At 36.8% G+C, this 16,623-nt stretch overlaps 1 protein-coding gene across 2 annotated transcripts in view; it reads left to right on the forward strand.

Moving 5' to 3' along the window:
• COL19A1 (collagen type XIX alpha 1 chain) overlaps window positions 1-16,623 on the forward strand; it is a 603,039-nt gene that overhangs the window by 50,535 nt on the left and 535,881 nt on the right. For both annotated transcript variants that reach the window (XM_075202581.1, XM_075202582.1), the window contains exon 3: window positions 11,758-11,826. In XM_075202581.1, coding sequence (XP_075058682.1) covers window positions 11,758-11,826 — 69 coding nt within the window. The remainder of the gene's footprint in view (window positions 1-11,757; window positions 11,827-16,623) is intronic.

Consider the following 16,623-nt stretch of genomic DNA (forward strand, 5'->3'; position numbering starts at 1 on the left):
GTAGTAGTTATTATAGTAATATATAGCTTATATCAAGAGTTAATAAAGATGACAAAAAGGGCAAGTTGGGAAGTTGTAAGGTGATTTTAGTTGATCATTCTAGCTTAATATGTTTATATTTGTGCCCAGTAAAAGTAAATTGATTATTTCCCTTTACTTTGATTAGTTTAAATTGTTCCATCTGTATTGTTCAAAATGTGGTTGTCAAGTTTAAGTAATATCTAGCCCTAATTAAGAGATGAAAAGCATTCTAAACTTTTACTAGTTATGATTTATGGTTTTGTACTTCTACTCAATCTGGGCTTCTAGAGAAATGTAATTACAATATCAAACTTAAACTGAATTGCCTAAATCTCTCTTATTTTATATATATCCTAAACAGGCAAAATGAGCAAAGAAGTCATAAGTATTGTGACAAAGGAATTGACTTTCCACGGGCCGCTAGGAGAAAAATTAGGTATTCAGCTGACAGTCTGCATGGCAAGGCTGCAAACAAGGTTACACAGTTGTGATTTAACTTATTTTGAGATGCTTTGGATGCATTTTGTTCCTCCGCTAACAGCGGAGGGGAGACTGATCAAACAGATCACCTGAATAGACCTCCTCTATAAAGACCAGGTGGAAGTGTCACCTGTCCATCAAACTAAGAAGGAGTGTAAAGTATTTAAGCCTGAGTTGTTCATTATGCCAGGAAGACACCTGTATGTACAGGTACATCCACATATATATTTTTGCGAACCACTGACTTGCGTTTCCTTACGCCTGGAAAGCAGGGAAGGGTAAGCATAGGCTGAGTGCAGTCAGGGCATGTTTACTTAATTGTGAGACAAAACAATGGCGATGATTAAAATCGGCAGCATGATCTAGCCGTTTCTTATCCACTGATTACATATGGACTTCTCCAGTGGCTATGTTATATGAAACTGCGGCCATCTATATTTATTATTTAAATATCCTTTCCATTTGGACTACTGCATGAAAGAAGATTCCCATTTGATATTTAAAGGGGAGGATAGTAGATGTTATTTAATTTACCTTCATTTATTTTTTTATTTAATATAGTGGCATTTTAATTTAATTAATTTAATTTGTATGTATGTTTGTATTTAACTACATTAATTACATTTTATACAGAAAATGGAAGTTAATTATTTAGTTTATTAATAGCTGTCAATATAAGACAATATTTCTTTCTTTTATATATGACACTTCATTATATTATATTGTGTACAAACAGGTCAATGTGACTTTAGCATTAACTACGAACCCTGTCAAACCACATCTCTATTCTTTTTCTAAACTATTTTTATGGTATTGTGGTTCAGGCTGAAATGTGATTAACTGGACATATCCATGTAACTATGCTTTTTTGTGGGCCTTTTATTCCGTATATGTATTCATGGGCAGATTAAGGGCCGCGTGGGCAGGAGCTGAAAATTTTGAAGTGTCTATTATTTGCAGCCCTGTGCTGCTGGAGGGGGTGTGGCCAGCATCATTCAGGGCATGGGTAGACCTTCCCTCAAGTTCTTGACTGAGCAGGACAGGTTTCCCAAATTGGGATTATCCTGAAGGAATCAGGACAGGTGAGAGGTAAAGTTATGTTAGTTTACTGATCATGAATGATGACGCAACATGAGCTACATATAAATGGCACCAATCAATATAGACAGGAGACTGTATATAAAATGTTATCTATCAAATTATTGAGGAATAAATAATGTCAATATAAACAGAAGGCTGCACATAGCATCCTCAACGAGAAATATAATACCAGTAGCATCGTTTTTTTACCAAAATGCAATGCAGAGAACATCTTACTTACTGTCATACAATAGATAAAGCATTAAGGCGACTTATATACAATGCAGAAAGCATTCTGGGACCACCATACAATACTGTGAGCATCTAAGTTACCACATTACAATGTATAGAGCTACCAAGTAAAGGTATTATAAAATATGTCACATGCAATTTTTCAGCATTGTATGCAAATTCTGCTTTGAAGCGTATGGTCCAACTGCACTTTACATAGGTTTATTCCACCTGGGGGGGAAGGGGGGCGCTCTGTGCTATGTTTTTACCTGCTCTGTTGTCTCTGACATTCAGCAAAATCTTGACTGGAGTAGTTCTGTTTCTGTTGCTAAACAGCCATACATTTTCTGCTTCCTGAGCTTCTAACAGGGATTCCACATTGCAGCTGATTTATCACCTCTTGCAAGACTCATCATTGCTCACTACCTAGCAGCTGAGCAGTCAACACTTTCTGCTCACATGATTTCTACCAAGCAGCTGATTGGCCAGGACATAAATACACTCATTGTCATAATTGCCATGGTTTATCAAGGCCAATTCCTGTATCTTTGTCCTATAAAGATCAATATAATTTCTGGTGGTGGATTCAGTGGGCTTGACATTGGCTATGTTTACTGGACCTTGCTGTCTGTTAGTTCTCTGCCTGCCCTTGATCTCTGTCTTTTTTTTTTTACCTCAAGTACCTCACCAGCCCTCTAACCAAGCTTGTTAATTGACTTTCCTCTTTTGTGTCCTGTCTGTCTTATTTTGCATACATGTGGATCCATAGCTGCGAGTTTCCATTATGCTACCTCATTCATGGCAGTTACCAACTATACTCTACTAGGATCAAGTCCAGGGGACACCTAAGTGCCAGTGAACATTATGAGTCCGGGAAAGGCGGCTAATAATGCTAAAAAAACATCCCGCGCCATACAGTCTGTATAGGGGTTATCAGTCGCTATTTGTGGAGTCCATGACACTTCTCCTTTTCAGTATACTTTTTTCTTCTTCCTTCTTCTCCTCCACCGCCCTTGCTCCTCTATCGTCCACTTTCATTCTCCTGTTTTAAATCAAGTTGCAGCTGGAGCAGTACATATAGTGTCTACACAGCCCCGGCACTCAACAAGTACACATGCTGACCTCCTACCTTTGAGGCTCAGCACACACACACATACACACATACACACGCACAATCAGTCTCAGTACATTACTGAGTGTTGGGACTGTGCAATGAAAGTAACTCCTCAGCTACACTCTAACAGGTGCTAGTGTCATGGAGTGAGGACAGGGGAACAAATCAGCCCTTGGCACTTGTAATAAGGTGGCTGTTCCCTGGGGAGAGGACAGCCACCAGGAAGTTGACCAGCTTGGGGCCAGTCTAATAAGCCAAGGCTGGTCCCAATCAGTTAAGGGGCTAATTGTGACGGATGACCTGGAGCTGTAACTTCATCAACACCAGTGTTAAATGGACTCTAGCTATGTTTTGAACGCAAATGTATCGACACTAAGTGTGAACCTTGATTTACATCACCTCTTTAGCCACTGAGAAAAATAATCTTCAGCCACCCTTGATCCAAGTAACTGTAACATCACTGTAAATTTGCACTCTCAACAATCCAAAGCCAATTACTGCGCAAAGAGCACCCCAATCTATCTAGCCCTTTCCATTAAAAGGAGGACAATTGTATTGCCACCATCTTGACCCCCTAAGTGATGTGCTTTCACATTAAAGTACAAAAGGTGCATTTGCTCCAAAATAGGTGCATAACATCAAAATAGCATATGTAGTGCGGATGCATTTTGTTAGCATTGTATGTGAGAATTAAACGTAGTATTCCTTGAGCTGAAAGCCATTCTAAAAAAATGGCTAATATTTCCCTTAAAGTAGCCAATCATGTGGCACATAATTCTTATTTTTATTTACATTTTTGTTTACTTTAGTGTTCATCACTAAATTCTCTATTTTAGTCTAATTGTTGACAGTAATTCTTTTAAAAAAAATAAAATACCATCAAACAGTGATTCTTAGTTAATATTTCTGGATTGTTACTTTTCCATTTCTAAGTAAACATAATAAGAATCAGGATGTTAATTAAATTGTGAATCTGATATCAGAGATATATCATTCTGATATGTTAGTAAGATGAATAATTAATATTTCAGTGGTTTCACATATCAGATTCTCCTGGAAAGACCTTTGTATATAGTGATGTGTAGCTGAATGTTATGAGTACGTAGTGTAATCTCTCAAGTTCTACTAAATTAGTAGCAGATTCAGTGCCAAGACAAATATAATTATGCATGTCATACTTTGGAGACTGGAATAATAACTTTATATTCAGAATGTCATACCATAATTAGATGAGATGAACTACAGTTTATGGAAAATTGTAAAATTTGTTGTCCTATCTATGCACTTTAGTTATAAGTGAAATATTTTTTTACAGAATTTCTAAGCATTGACGGTGACCATAGTTATTGTAAAATACCACCATGAAAGTGCTACACCATGAGGAAAGTATCAGGGTGGTCTGTGATCTTTCCCCTACTTATGTTTCATGACAAAATAAATTAGTTGACTGATTTTACACTAAATGTGACCCCTGCTTCCCACAATGCTTCTGTTTGGCTGCTTACACAATGTCTGTCTAAATTAGGATCACTGTAGCTTGTATGTATTGATATATTTTTTAAATGGGAATAAAAATACTTTAGAAAGTGAGTTTAGATTTAAAAAAGCAAAAACAAAACTTCCTTAGTTCTAAGAGAAAGGTAATTCAGTCAGTCTGATACTGTATATCTATATATGTTTATCAATCCAAATCTTTTGAAATAGTATTAGGCTGTAAAACTACAGTGTAAAGGCTGTGGCAGGCCATGCACCTCCTACTTCAGCAGCCTTGCACCAGTTTATAATGGGATAAGGGCCAGTGCAAGGTCTCTCGATTTCCTAGGCAAAGTTTAACCCCCCCCCCTTCCCCCCACCAAATTCCCACTTCCCAGACCCTCACACACTTGACATTTGTATAAATAAAATTGATAAGCATCTTTTCTCCTTTATTGGTCAAAACAACACAAGTCATCACACTGCTGCCCCCTTTACCACACTGCATCGTACTGCCTGTCCTGCCTCACACTGCCTCTCCTGCTTCATAATGTCCCCCCTCCATTACAATGCTAGCCCTCTTGCTTCACACTGCCACCCATCTTGCTTCACAATGCCCCCCTTTTTTCACACTACCCCCTTGCTTAACACTGTCCCACTCCTGCTTCATTCTGCCCCCCTCCATCCCACTGCCCTCCTCCTGCTTCACACTGCTCCACCTATGTCTTCTTACTCCCATGGTTTAATATTCTAGAAGAAAGTATAAAAATTTAGTTGTGTGGTCAAAACTGTGCACCTCCTATTGTTATACCCCTGATTCCACTGCATACACTCTGCACTAAACCAGAGGACTTTGATAAATATCAAAAAAGACACACACACAGTGCTAAAATATAGACTGAATAATCTGTAATGCTAAATGGAGAATAATGAGAGATAAATATTGCTGCTTCTCATAATGATAATGAGAGAAGTGCAGACAAATGACTGAGTTTTCTAGTCAAACTAGTGGAGGTGAATCCGATCTTACATTCTGATTTTTGTTGACTTATTTTCTTGTAGTCATGTTAGCATGACTGTCTCCACTTTATTCTTATGTGACTGTTGCTAACCAGGGTTGATTATTTTATTAGGAGATATGTTTTTTTTTAAAAATAGTAATTTTTATTAGAGATTTTTGGGTATGGGGGGAGGTTTACAGGAAAAAAAGGGGGGATGAAAGAGGGGTGTACATAGTGGCGATGAGACATAACAGGAAATACCTAGCTAATAAGCATCATCTTAATTACAGGGCAATAGAAGGATATTGGGAGTCTATAGGTAGCATGGGTGTGGTGTCTCAAACAGGCCCTAATTGCATGGCCACTGAATCAGGGGTGGATGGGTCAGGAATCTCTGGGGGGCGTATAAGCCTGGACCCTTCACCGTCAGTGGTTAACTCGTACCAAGTCATCCTTATAACTTTAACTTGAGGAGAGTAATGCACCATAGAGTATGGGTATCTAATGTATCTACGTGATAACTAAAGTGAAATTGTGCAATAATTTTATGAAGAGTACGGGGGGATTATTGTTTCCATAATTGCGCTACCAAAATATGACCACATAGTATCGATGGTGTTTAGGCAATTGATCAGGATAAAGGTGAAGGAGAGTAATGAGCAATGAGGGTTGGAGTCAGGAATATGAAAGTGACCTTTCAAGCAAAGTCGAAGTCCTCTTGCCAAAGTGGTTGAATAATGGGGCCTGACCAGAATACATACATATTATCCCCTATAGCCCCCCAGTTGCGCCAACAGAGCTTGGATTTGTTGGGCCAGATCTTCTGGAGACGGCTGGGGTAAGGTAAACCCATTACAATAGTTTAAATAATATTTCCACATGGTTAGCACAATTAGACTGTAGGTAGATTACCATAGATGATTTCTCATTGGGCTAGAGAGAGGGGAATGTTGAGTTCTGTTTCCCACCTACAGTGGGAGATGTGTTTTGAAGTGTCAGAGAGGCAGAATAGATGTTGGTACCAAAAGGTGATGAGGAGGGGGAGGGTGTAGTAGGCGGTCTTGTCGACTGAGGTCACTGATCCAATGCTGCAGATATTTATAGAGATCTTTAGAAGGAATGTCATATTTATCCTGCAGCTGCACAAGGGAGCAAAGGCCTCCGAAGCCAAATAAATGTGAAAGGGAAAAAAATCCCCACTCTGGCCCAATTAGAGAGGTCAAAGTCAGGAAGCAACACGGACACTAAGTGGAGGAACATTTTGCCAGTTGCAGGGATAAAATCCATGGTGACACAGGGCATGGAGGGTACAGGGCTTTCTCCAGGTCCATCCAAGGTTTTTGAGAGATTGGGAGTGCCATATGGGCACAGGACAATCTAGATGGCTTACCCCAATGTAGTGGAGCATCAGTGAGTGGAGTGCTGACATGAACTTCTTTGGGAGAATATAGGGAATGATCCTAAATACCTATTAGGATTTAAGCTTGGGAAGGGGCATCATTTTGAAAGCTGCTATTCGGCTCAGCCAAGAAACCTCATATGTCATCCAAGTACTTGTGTCATTGAGCTATCAATGGGGGTAGTTAACATCAAATACTCTGAAATGTTCACGGGGACATAGATCACTAGATATGTAATTGAATGTTCTTTCCAGACACATTTAAACCTAGACTTCAAATGGACCAAGGAGTATGGGGGAACATTAAACTTAAGCGCTTCAGTCTTGGTGGTCAGTTTGTAATAGAATGCCTGACTATAATTATTCAATATGCGGTGTAATGGGCCTAGCAAAGTCTCTGTTTCAGATATAAATAGAAGAACATTGTTGGCAAATAAGCATAGACTGTGGCAGGTTCCCATGAGGTCGAAGCCCCTACAGGCCTCAGAACGTTGACCCTAGTCTGTGTGTGTATGTTAGGGAAATTAGACTGTAAGCTCCAATGGGGCAGGGACTGATGTGAGTGAGTTCTCTGTACAGCGCTGCGTAATTATTGGCGGTATATAAATAAATGGTGATGATGATGATGAAGTGTTCTGCCAGAGGCTCGATTGCTAGCACATTATCAAGGAGTGACATGGGGCATTCCTGTCTGATGCAATTGGTAATAGGAAATGTATGTGATAGAAACCCAATGCTGAAAACTTTAGCTGATGGGCCTTTGTATAGAGCATAATTGCCTGCAGGATGTGCCCCTGGAAGCCAAATTTAATTTAAAGATTTGCCTCATGAAGTCCCAGTGCAATCTTTCGAATGCATTCTACGCATCCAGAGAAAGCATCAAAGTGAAAAAGGATAACATATCAGTGCATAAAAACAGATTAAGTATATGGAAGTCAGCAATCAACATGTAACCGTAATAAAGAGTTGGGTCAAAGGCACCGTGGAGGGGAACTATCAAGGGTGTTGTGGGTGGACCAGACAGACTGAGGTTGGCCCTGGAGCCAGTCACTACTCCCATTCATGCTCAAGTAACTGCCGCTATCTTTATTTTAAAAACATCTCTCACATCCGTTCCTTTTTCACTCATGATACAACTAAAATTATTACTGCATCCTCTAATCCTATTCCAGGTACTCTACTACAACAATTTCCTTCACTAAACATCCTTAATTCTGCAGCTACAGCTTTGCTAATGATCCTCAGATGTCTCTCTGTCGTTCTCTACATAAGTTTCCGGTCACATGCAGTGTATAATTCAGTATCCTAATCTGAATCTATAAACCTCTTTAATATCATACCTCTTTACTCCTTTTTCCCCTTCAGGTACTCCCAACAAAATAACTCTTTCTATGCATGACCTCCTTCTCTCCTCCCCCCTGATCACCTCTTCTTATTACCACCTCAAGGAAATCTCTAATGCTGCACCTATTCTCTTAAATTCTTTCCTTAATGCCATATAACCCTCATCTTTTATATGTTCCATCAAATATCATTTCTTTACACTGTCGGATAACGTGACCCCCTATTAACTCACTCCTCTCACTAGTCCAGTATATATTACTTACTCTGTATATGCTTTATACATTTTGTATTATTAGTAGTAGTAATAATAAGAATAGGTTGGGTGGGAGACCGATATAGAGTGTTTTATTTAGAAATTATCTTTTATATTTTGCTCATAACTGTCAAATTACTTTATTTTCGCTGGTGTAATGCTAGTTTAAATTTATATTGATCACTAGTTGAAATGTAGGATAATAACATTACAAATATATCACATCATAAGAAAAGTGTCATTCTGTGTAAATGAAGTATACAGACAAATAACGTAGGTCTGATGAGTGACATGAAACGCAAGGAACTAGAGTCTAAGTCACACAAAAGACATTGAAAATGGAAAAAAATATCTGCTTTGATTAAAGATAATATAAGAAACATTTCCTTTTTTCTATTTAGGTGCTTTTCAACGTCTATTTTGGCTTTGTAATGATACTGTTGTGCATATATCCATTCACATTTTCATGCATGATGTAATCACACGGAAGTGTAATTAGAGCCAGTTTTTTTGCACTGTAAAATGCTTACATACAGAGTAGGTTTATTAATACTTTACAAGGAAATCGCTCTAAGCAGAAATGAATTTTCTGTGGCAAAAGTGTAACATAATTAAATAATAATTCCCTCAGAACAGGGTGTTCAACTAGTACTCTGTTGTCTGGGGAATTGCATTGTTTTAATTTGCTTTTATGTTCCTTTCAGTATATTTTTCTAGCTCCCCTGGTAATCTTCCCCAATTAATGCTTGCAGTTACATTCAATCAAAACTAGATTTCCTGATTGCATTACAGTTTTTTCCTTCTCCAAAAATAAAATATTTCCTGAAAATATTAACTGATTTATTTCAACACTGTATTCACTACAAAATGAATTTTATAATTTTAATGAAAACCTCATATTTGTGCTTAGTACATGAATCATGTGTTTGTATGCATGTGAGTTGTTATTAAATAGTACAAATAATGAAATGATAGGTCCACTTAAAGATTTTTTTTTTGTTGTTTAAACAATTGAACTTTATTGAATTTTAATTTATTTGCAAAATAGACTCTTCAGCTAGCCATATAACCTTATTTTACATCATAGTATGCTCCATGGATTTAAATGAGTCCAGCAAAAAAAAATAATTATCTGCATTTGAGGTTATGCTGACACCAGACTATTATATGGCAAAATTGGGTATTAAGCTGCACAATTGGTTATAAATATTTTCCCGTTTACAAAGGATTATTTTAATTTACAAATAAAGGGCACACATATGCGGGGCCCATAATTTCAAAAATTCCTATGATATTTTACCAGGACCTGTTTGTCAGATTAGGAAAAATACAGACTAAAATTTTCTAGAAAAATTCCTTTGGCGCTAAAAAAGGCAGTGGCCGTGAGGTACCAATGCGCAAGGTCTGCGTCCTCAAAACCATATAATAGAGAAACAAAAAATGCAATGGTATCTCAAGCCACCAATGAATTGCTAATGTACTGCGGATAGTCTCAATAAATTAATATTTATTATAAAAACAATACATAACCTCATATGAAGCTGTGAATCCACTACTCGAAATACACACAGTTGATAGAAATACCAATTATAAGTTAAATGCTGAGAAACCACAATAAGTAATTATATAGGTGCAGCTATAAATTCTAAATAACTTGTCATGCGTAAATTCATCCAAAAATCAGGCAGAGTGTTTGTAAAAATCACGATATTGATGTAATTTCTTATAAAAAAAAGTTCAAACCAATCGATCCCATTAGGTCCTACAGGAGATAATGGTGAAAAAATAGAAAATATGAATGATTATCACCTTAAATTTATGTATAAATACCATATAACTGAAATGGAATTTCTTGATCTGTCCCTCACAGCCATAGGTGGTATGATATCCACCTTTACATATTTCAAGCAGGTGGATTGTAACAACTATTTACACTATTCGAGTTGCCCACTATCATAAGTGGAAGAGGTGAAAAAGATGGATAGAGGGATTTTATTGATCCCTAACAAAGACAGGGTAGATTTGGAAATCATCACTACTGCGATTCAACAAACTAAGAATGATAGTAATATTATATAATATAATCACTTGTAAAGTATTTATGTAATTCATTGAGGCATCACTGCTAAACTGAAGTAAATATGAGAGTAAGGGAATAGAGTTTTTTTTTATTTTTATAGAGTTTATTTTTGTAGTGCACATACAGTCTATAGTATTTTAGATATTATTTGGAAGATTGTTCGTCTCTTGAAGTTGAAAGCAATTTTATTTCATATTTTTCACAAATGTATTAATTAAATAAAACCAGCAAAATAATAGTGTAAAGTTATAAGTGAATTTCAAAAGTGATAATTAAATTTACTGATATCTTTAGTATTAATTGAGGTGTCAGTTCAGTGTATAAATCATTAGATCATTTATCTTTCTATACTTTCATCAATTTTTACCTTATTCTTGATCTATGATTTATCCACATAGTAGCGTTAGATATAATATAAACCTCGACAATATTTTGGATCCTAATATACCAAATATTGAACTATTTTTATTTTTTATTGTTCGGTACACATGCATCTACTTTTTCAACATCAGTAGCTGACTTTTCACCCTTCACAAAGATCTTGCATAAGGTACTTAGTAAAATTATCCTCCCTTATGTGAGATCTATGTGTAGGGTGAAAAGTGAACTACTGAAAAAGTAGATGCATGTGTACTAAACAAAGATAAATGATCTAATAATTTATACACTGAACTAACACCTAAACAAGTACTAAAAATATCTGTGGATTCAGCTATTTTAATTATCACTTTTGAAATTCACATATTACTTTATTCTATTATTCCACTGGTTTTGTCTAATTAATACATTTTTAAGAAATAAAATCGCTTTCAACGTAATCTTTCAAAAAATATCTCGAATAAAATAGACTGTATGTGCGCTACAAAAATAAACTCTATTCCCTTAGACTCCTAACATATATATTACATCAGTGCCGCAGAGCCCAGTGAGAGTGGGATGGTTTGTGAAAGAGGTTCTGACGCAGCTGTTTTTTGTAATAATCTCAATATCCACATGGAATTTAATATTCAAAGTTTACTTATACCCAGACTGCACAATATTGTTTATACACAAGTAAGTAAATTTTAGAACAGTTTGGTTATAAAAATTAAATAATAAGCAGTGGTCAAATTGGGGGTGTATACGGTAGTATGCCATACCACCACTTCTCCTATTGTCGTCATTGAAAAATTATCATGTTTCACTTACATTGCCATTACATTTTTCATACCGTCACTTCTAAATGTCCACTTCGATCATTGGTAATATGTATATAATATGTCTTTGTTATTGTTTTTACAGTGTGCCCTGTTCTTAGAATACATGGATCTGAAACTAGACAGATTTACAAAGAAAATCTGGACATTTCGGGTATGTATTATTAATTAATTGTAAGCTTGTGAGCAGGGCCTTCTCACCTCTTTGTCTGTTTTACCCAGTTTGTTTATTAGTTTATTATGTTTGTCCCCAATTAAATATGTTGGCGCTATTTAAATAAATGATGATGATGATGAATTAAATTAATATTAGTGATTTTTAACGATCTAAGGTCTATTTTGTCAGCCTGTAAAAATGTTAGAATAGTTAATAATATCCGTGTGTACAGAGTGAGGAAAAATACAGAAAATGCTAAAAGGAATGGTTGCAAATTGCTGAAAAATACTCATTTTAAACATCCCCTATTGAGGTTTTTTTTCCTTGCATCCATTCTGTTGCATTAGAAGACAGAAAACTACATTAACAAAATATGCCTTACACCAAAATTGCAAACATGAGTAACTTTTCCTGAATCAACATTTGTCACTGTGCTAAAGTTACTTTGCTCATAAAGTATAATATATTATTATTATTTTTATTATTGTTATTGTTGTTTTTATTGTTGTTGTTATTATTTATTTATTTTGTAAACTTTTTATTGAATAAGAAGGACAAAAGAACAGATTACAATAAAATATGTAATAAAATCAGACAATGTATGGAGTATTTGTACAAGTTCACAGCATGTTCCACTTCCCATGTCATAATTTTATAACATTATGTTAATGTCCAGAACAGAAAATATAAAAACAGTAAATAAACTAACCAGTGGGGCTGTACAGGAAAAATAAAAATATAACATCAGGATAGCGAGACATCAAGTTTGGGGAGATAAAATATCAGAGGGATGTGTGCAATAGGTGGGTGCATGGTTTGGTTGCTAGACTCAAGCATAGTAATGAGGACCAGTGGTAGTCACTTCACCAACTACCCAAAACCCGATGCGATTTTCCCCAATAGTATAACACCAATAGTGATGTTACCTACATTGTCTTCATATCGACTGTTTGTAATACATTCTTGAAACAATTGCGGCGAATCAACATGCTGTCCGGGCAAAATGATGTCATGTGAAACAGCGACACTGAGATTGTTGGTATTAAGGTGGTCATTTAAGGAAGCGCCGCGTGTACAATGTTTTTTTTAAAAGCATTCTACATTGTACACGCAACGTTTCCTTAAATGACCACCTTAATACCAACAATCTCAGTGTAGCCTAGGAATTCCCATTAATAGACTGTTGCCTGTACAGTGGGTGGTAGAAGTCTTTTAGGATATTAATAATATCAACTCCCTTATGTTTCAATTCACCATGGTTGTCGTGTAAAGTCGCAATATTTGCATTGGGTCTATCCCCCCTAAGTTTGATAGAAGTCTCCCTGATTTGTTTCCGTGTTTATTAAATTGAAATTTGCCTCTGTTGACAAAGTTGGTACCTATTTGGGGGATCATTTTGTCATAATTTTTCTTATTTTGGTGGTAGATGCTCTTATGACTAGGAGATGAATCAGCTTTTAGTTTTATGGAGTGCTGTCAGATATACCTAGTCCCTTTTGTATTGTTTAGTGTAGAAAATAATGTCCCCTTAGCACCGCCTTGTGGGTTGTGCCTTTCAATGTCAATTCAAATGGGTGCATGACCCAATAGGTTCTATTTTGGTGTATTAGTTAGAAAAGTTTTGGAGATCAAAAAAATAGTCAATATGGGGAAATGTGTTATGGGCTGCTGCTAAGCACGTATTGTCAGAAGTTGTAGGGTTTCTCAAACTCCAAATATCCACCGTCTGGAATTGTGTTTATATGATGAGTAATCCCCAATTTATATTTCATATGTCTGTTTGGTGTCCCAGATTTATCTAGGTGGTGTGAAGCCACCATGTTGAAATCACCAGCTTAAATTATATTGGAATGTATGTATGGGCACAATTTATTTAGAATGTCAAGAACGAATGGTTTACTATTAACTCTTGGGACTTATATATCAGAGGGTGTATCTTGTGCCCTTATTAGTAATATCCAATATTAGAAAATGTCCATAAATATCTACAATTACACTAAATTCATAACGTTCATCTACCTGTAGGCCTTTTTTAATTAGGATTGCTACCCTCCTCGATTTTGAATTATAAGATTCGTAGGCCAGCATTGTCTGTCGTACCAAATTTCTTTCTTAATGCTCAGGGTCGATCAAATGGTGCTCTTGAAGGAATGTCACATAAACTTTCACCTAGTTTATATATGTGAGAATTTTCCTGCGCTTCATTGAGAGTTAACACTGCCTACATTCCATGGGATCAGTCATGATAGAAAAGTGTATATGACATATTACAGAGTTATAGTATGTAATGCCAATGTAGCAGTATCAGTCCATACATCAGTTTCCCCCCAGGTACTCCATTGACATACAATAGACTCATAAGCTCCATGGTTAGTCTGAAAAAAAAACCAGTGTAGATAAAGTCAAAACAATGAAAGCATCACAATCAAAAATTGAAAAGTATGGTAAACTCATAAAATTGAAGATACATAATGTAAATATGAGTTTAATGGTAAATAAATTAAACATCTGGATGGTCATAAGCCAGGCGAGGAATATAAACAGCTAAACAGTCTGCAGTATTAAATAACAATAGTAACATATATAAGTAATAGAAGTTCAAAGAGTCCAGCAGGATAAGAAGGAAAACAGCGAAAGAAACCTAACATACTGAAGGCGGTATATTTGAGAGATATTACAGTATTGTGGTTATTCCAAGTCTATCAGGAGTATGATAATACAAAAGGGTTTGTTGTCTACTGTGACCAAGACGGCAGAAGTTCCCGCCACTGAAATGTCAGTAATGGCAGATTGAATTGACAGTAATAAAAATTAACTCACTGTGACAACAGTGTTTGGTAATGCAAGTGTCCCATGGTGGCCAAAAGCCTTGACGGAGTCCGGGTGTAAAAGAATAATCTGCTTCACTCAGCTGGGAAATCCATAATGGCCACCGAAGCCGTGACTGGAGATAGAGAGACTGGGATCGAATGTGGTATCAAGGGAACTGGCCCGCAACTTATCCCCCACCTTTAGGTACTCAATTGTCTGAACACCAGCAACATGCATGCGGGTCTGGCACTGGTGGTGTTCGTGGTGGGGAGCTCAGCTCAGACGCGTTCGCACAGCTGGACACACCCACCGGAGTCTCCTAATTTTATATTTAACAAATATCTTGTGTTCCCTAATAGTGACAGTTAAAAATATGTATGTTTTGCTTTTCAACTTTAATCTGGATGCTGTAATCCCAAGCCCCTGCCACAAATTTCTCTCACCTGGAGACTGAGCTTCAATTGGAAAATAATATAATTGACTGATAGCGTTCACTTTCCTTTCATGCACTAAATTCTGATTGAATGCTGGAGTTCAGTGCAAGAGAAAAATTGAGTTTACCAATAACACCACTGGCTGATGTAACATCAGTTTCCCATAAGGAACCTCTCTTCCCTTCCTTAACTTGGTAATCTAGTGTGGTTACTGTGTTTTTTGAAGCAGACTTACTCCAGGTCTGCCATGGCCATTACCATTGCTGCTGTGGTAGTTCCACACCTGGAGCTTCATGTCCTAAGCGCTAAGCCTAATGTTTAACTTCCTGTTTAAGGAACAAGCCTACAAAAACCGTCTGCAGTGCTCCAACAATAAATTCAGTCAAAAACCACAGAAATTAGTTCACAAATGCACTTGGTTTTCTGTGTAATAGATTGTGTGTGCTACAAAACACATAAGGGCAGAGCTACAATTTCAGGCCCATGCAGAAATAGGTGCTTTACATTATAAAAAAAACCCAGCTTTTTTTATAAATGGCAGATGGGCTGAATATGCTGCCGGTTGAGTGGGGAGGGAGGAACAATAGCTGAAATAATATGGGAAGAGATGGAATGGTATGGTTATATTATAGTAGTGGAGGGAATGACATGAAATTGAAGCAGATGGAATGTTAAGAGATTCAGATGGAATATCATGAAGATTGAATGGTTTGGGAGATGTGATATAATGTGGGGGAGAGGGAATTACATGAGATGAAATCATGATTGATTGTTTGGCATTTTATGAGTAAGGAATGGGAAATGGAATAATATGTGGAGATGAAAGAATGTGATTTGAGGATGGAGGGAGCAAGGGACAGTGGAAGTGAGAAGGATAAAGAGAGTAACAGGGAGAGGAGGAATGTTAGTGGAGCAAGGAGAGTGTGAATGAGCCCAGTGCTGTTTATAATAATGGTAATCATCTAATCGGCACTTTAAATGCCGTCACACATTACAACTACAAAAAATATTGATTACCGTAACAGCCACAAGCTCAAAATATATACTTAAAATATAAGAAACAGCCATATGCACGGACCCACCACCTGTATAATGTAATCCAGGCGGTGGGTCCGCCCCATTGCCGCTTTAAAAGCGCCGTTTTGAGTCTGTCCATTACAAGTCAAGTGAATAGTTACTGTACACATTTGTGACAGGCGCATTTCACATGTGGAGGTAATTAAACCTGCCGGAAATGGTTGCTGTCTCTTATATGGTAAGTAGATATTTTGAGCTTGTCGATGTTATGGTAATCGTTTTTTTTTTTTTGTTGTAAACTGTGTTGGCATTTAAAGTGCTAATAAATCCTACCACACCCATGCTATCTATTTGCACAGAAGTATGTATTTTATATGCAGAGCATACTTTATTTGCAAGGCAATTTCTGTGTTTATATCCAGAATAAAAGTGTCTCACCTTCTGCCCTAGATGATGCTAAGCTTTTAGCACATTTTAACGCCCATTGAAATTAATGTGACGTATGGTTTGCACCCTTTAGTGCAGCATTCTT

This window comes from Mixophyes fleayi, chromosome 3, assembly GCF_038048845.1.
Source record: "Mixophyes fleayi isolate aMixFle1 chromosome 3, aMixFle1.hap1, whole genome shotgun sequence".
Taxonomy (NCBI): domain Eukaryota; kingdom Metazoa; phylum Chordata; class Amphibia; order Anura; family Limnodynastidae; genus Mixophyes; species Mixophyes fleayi.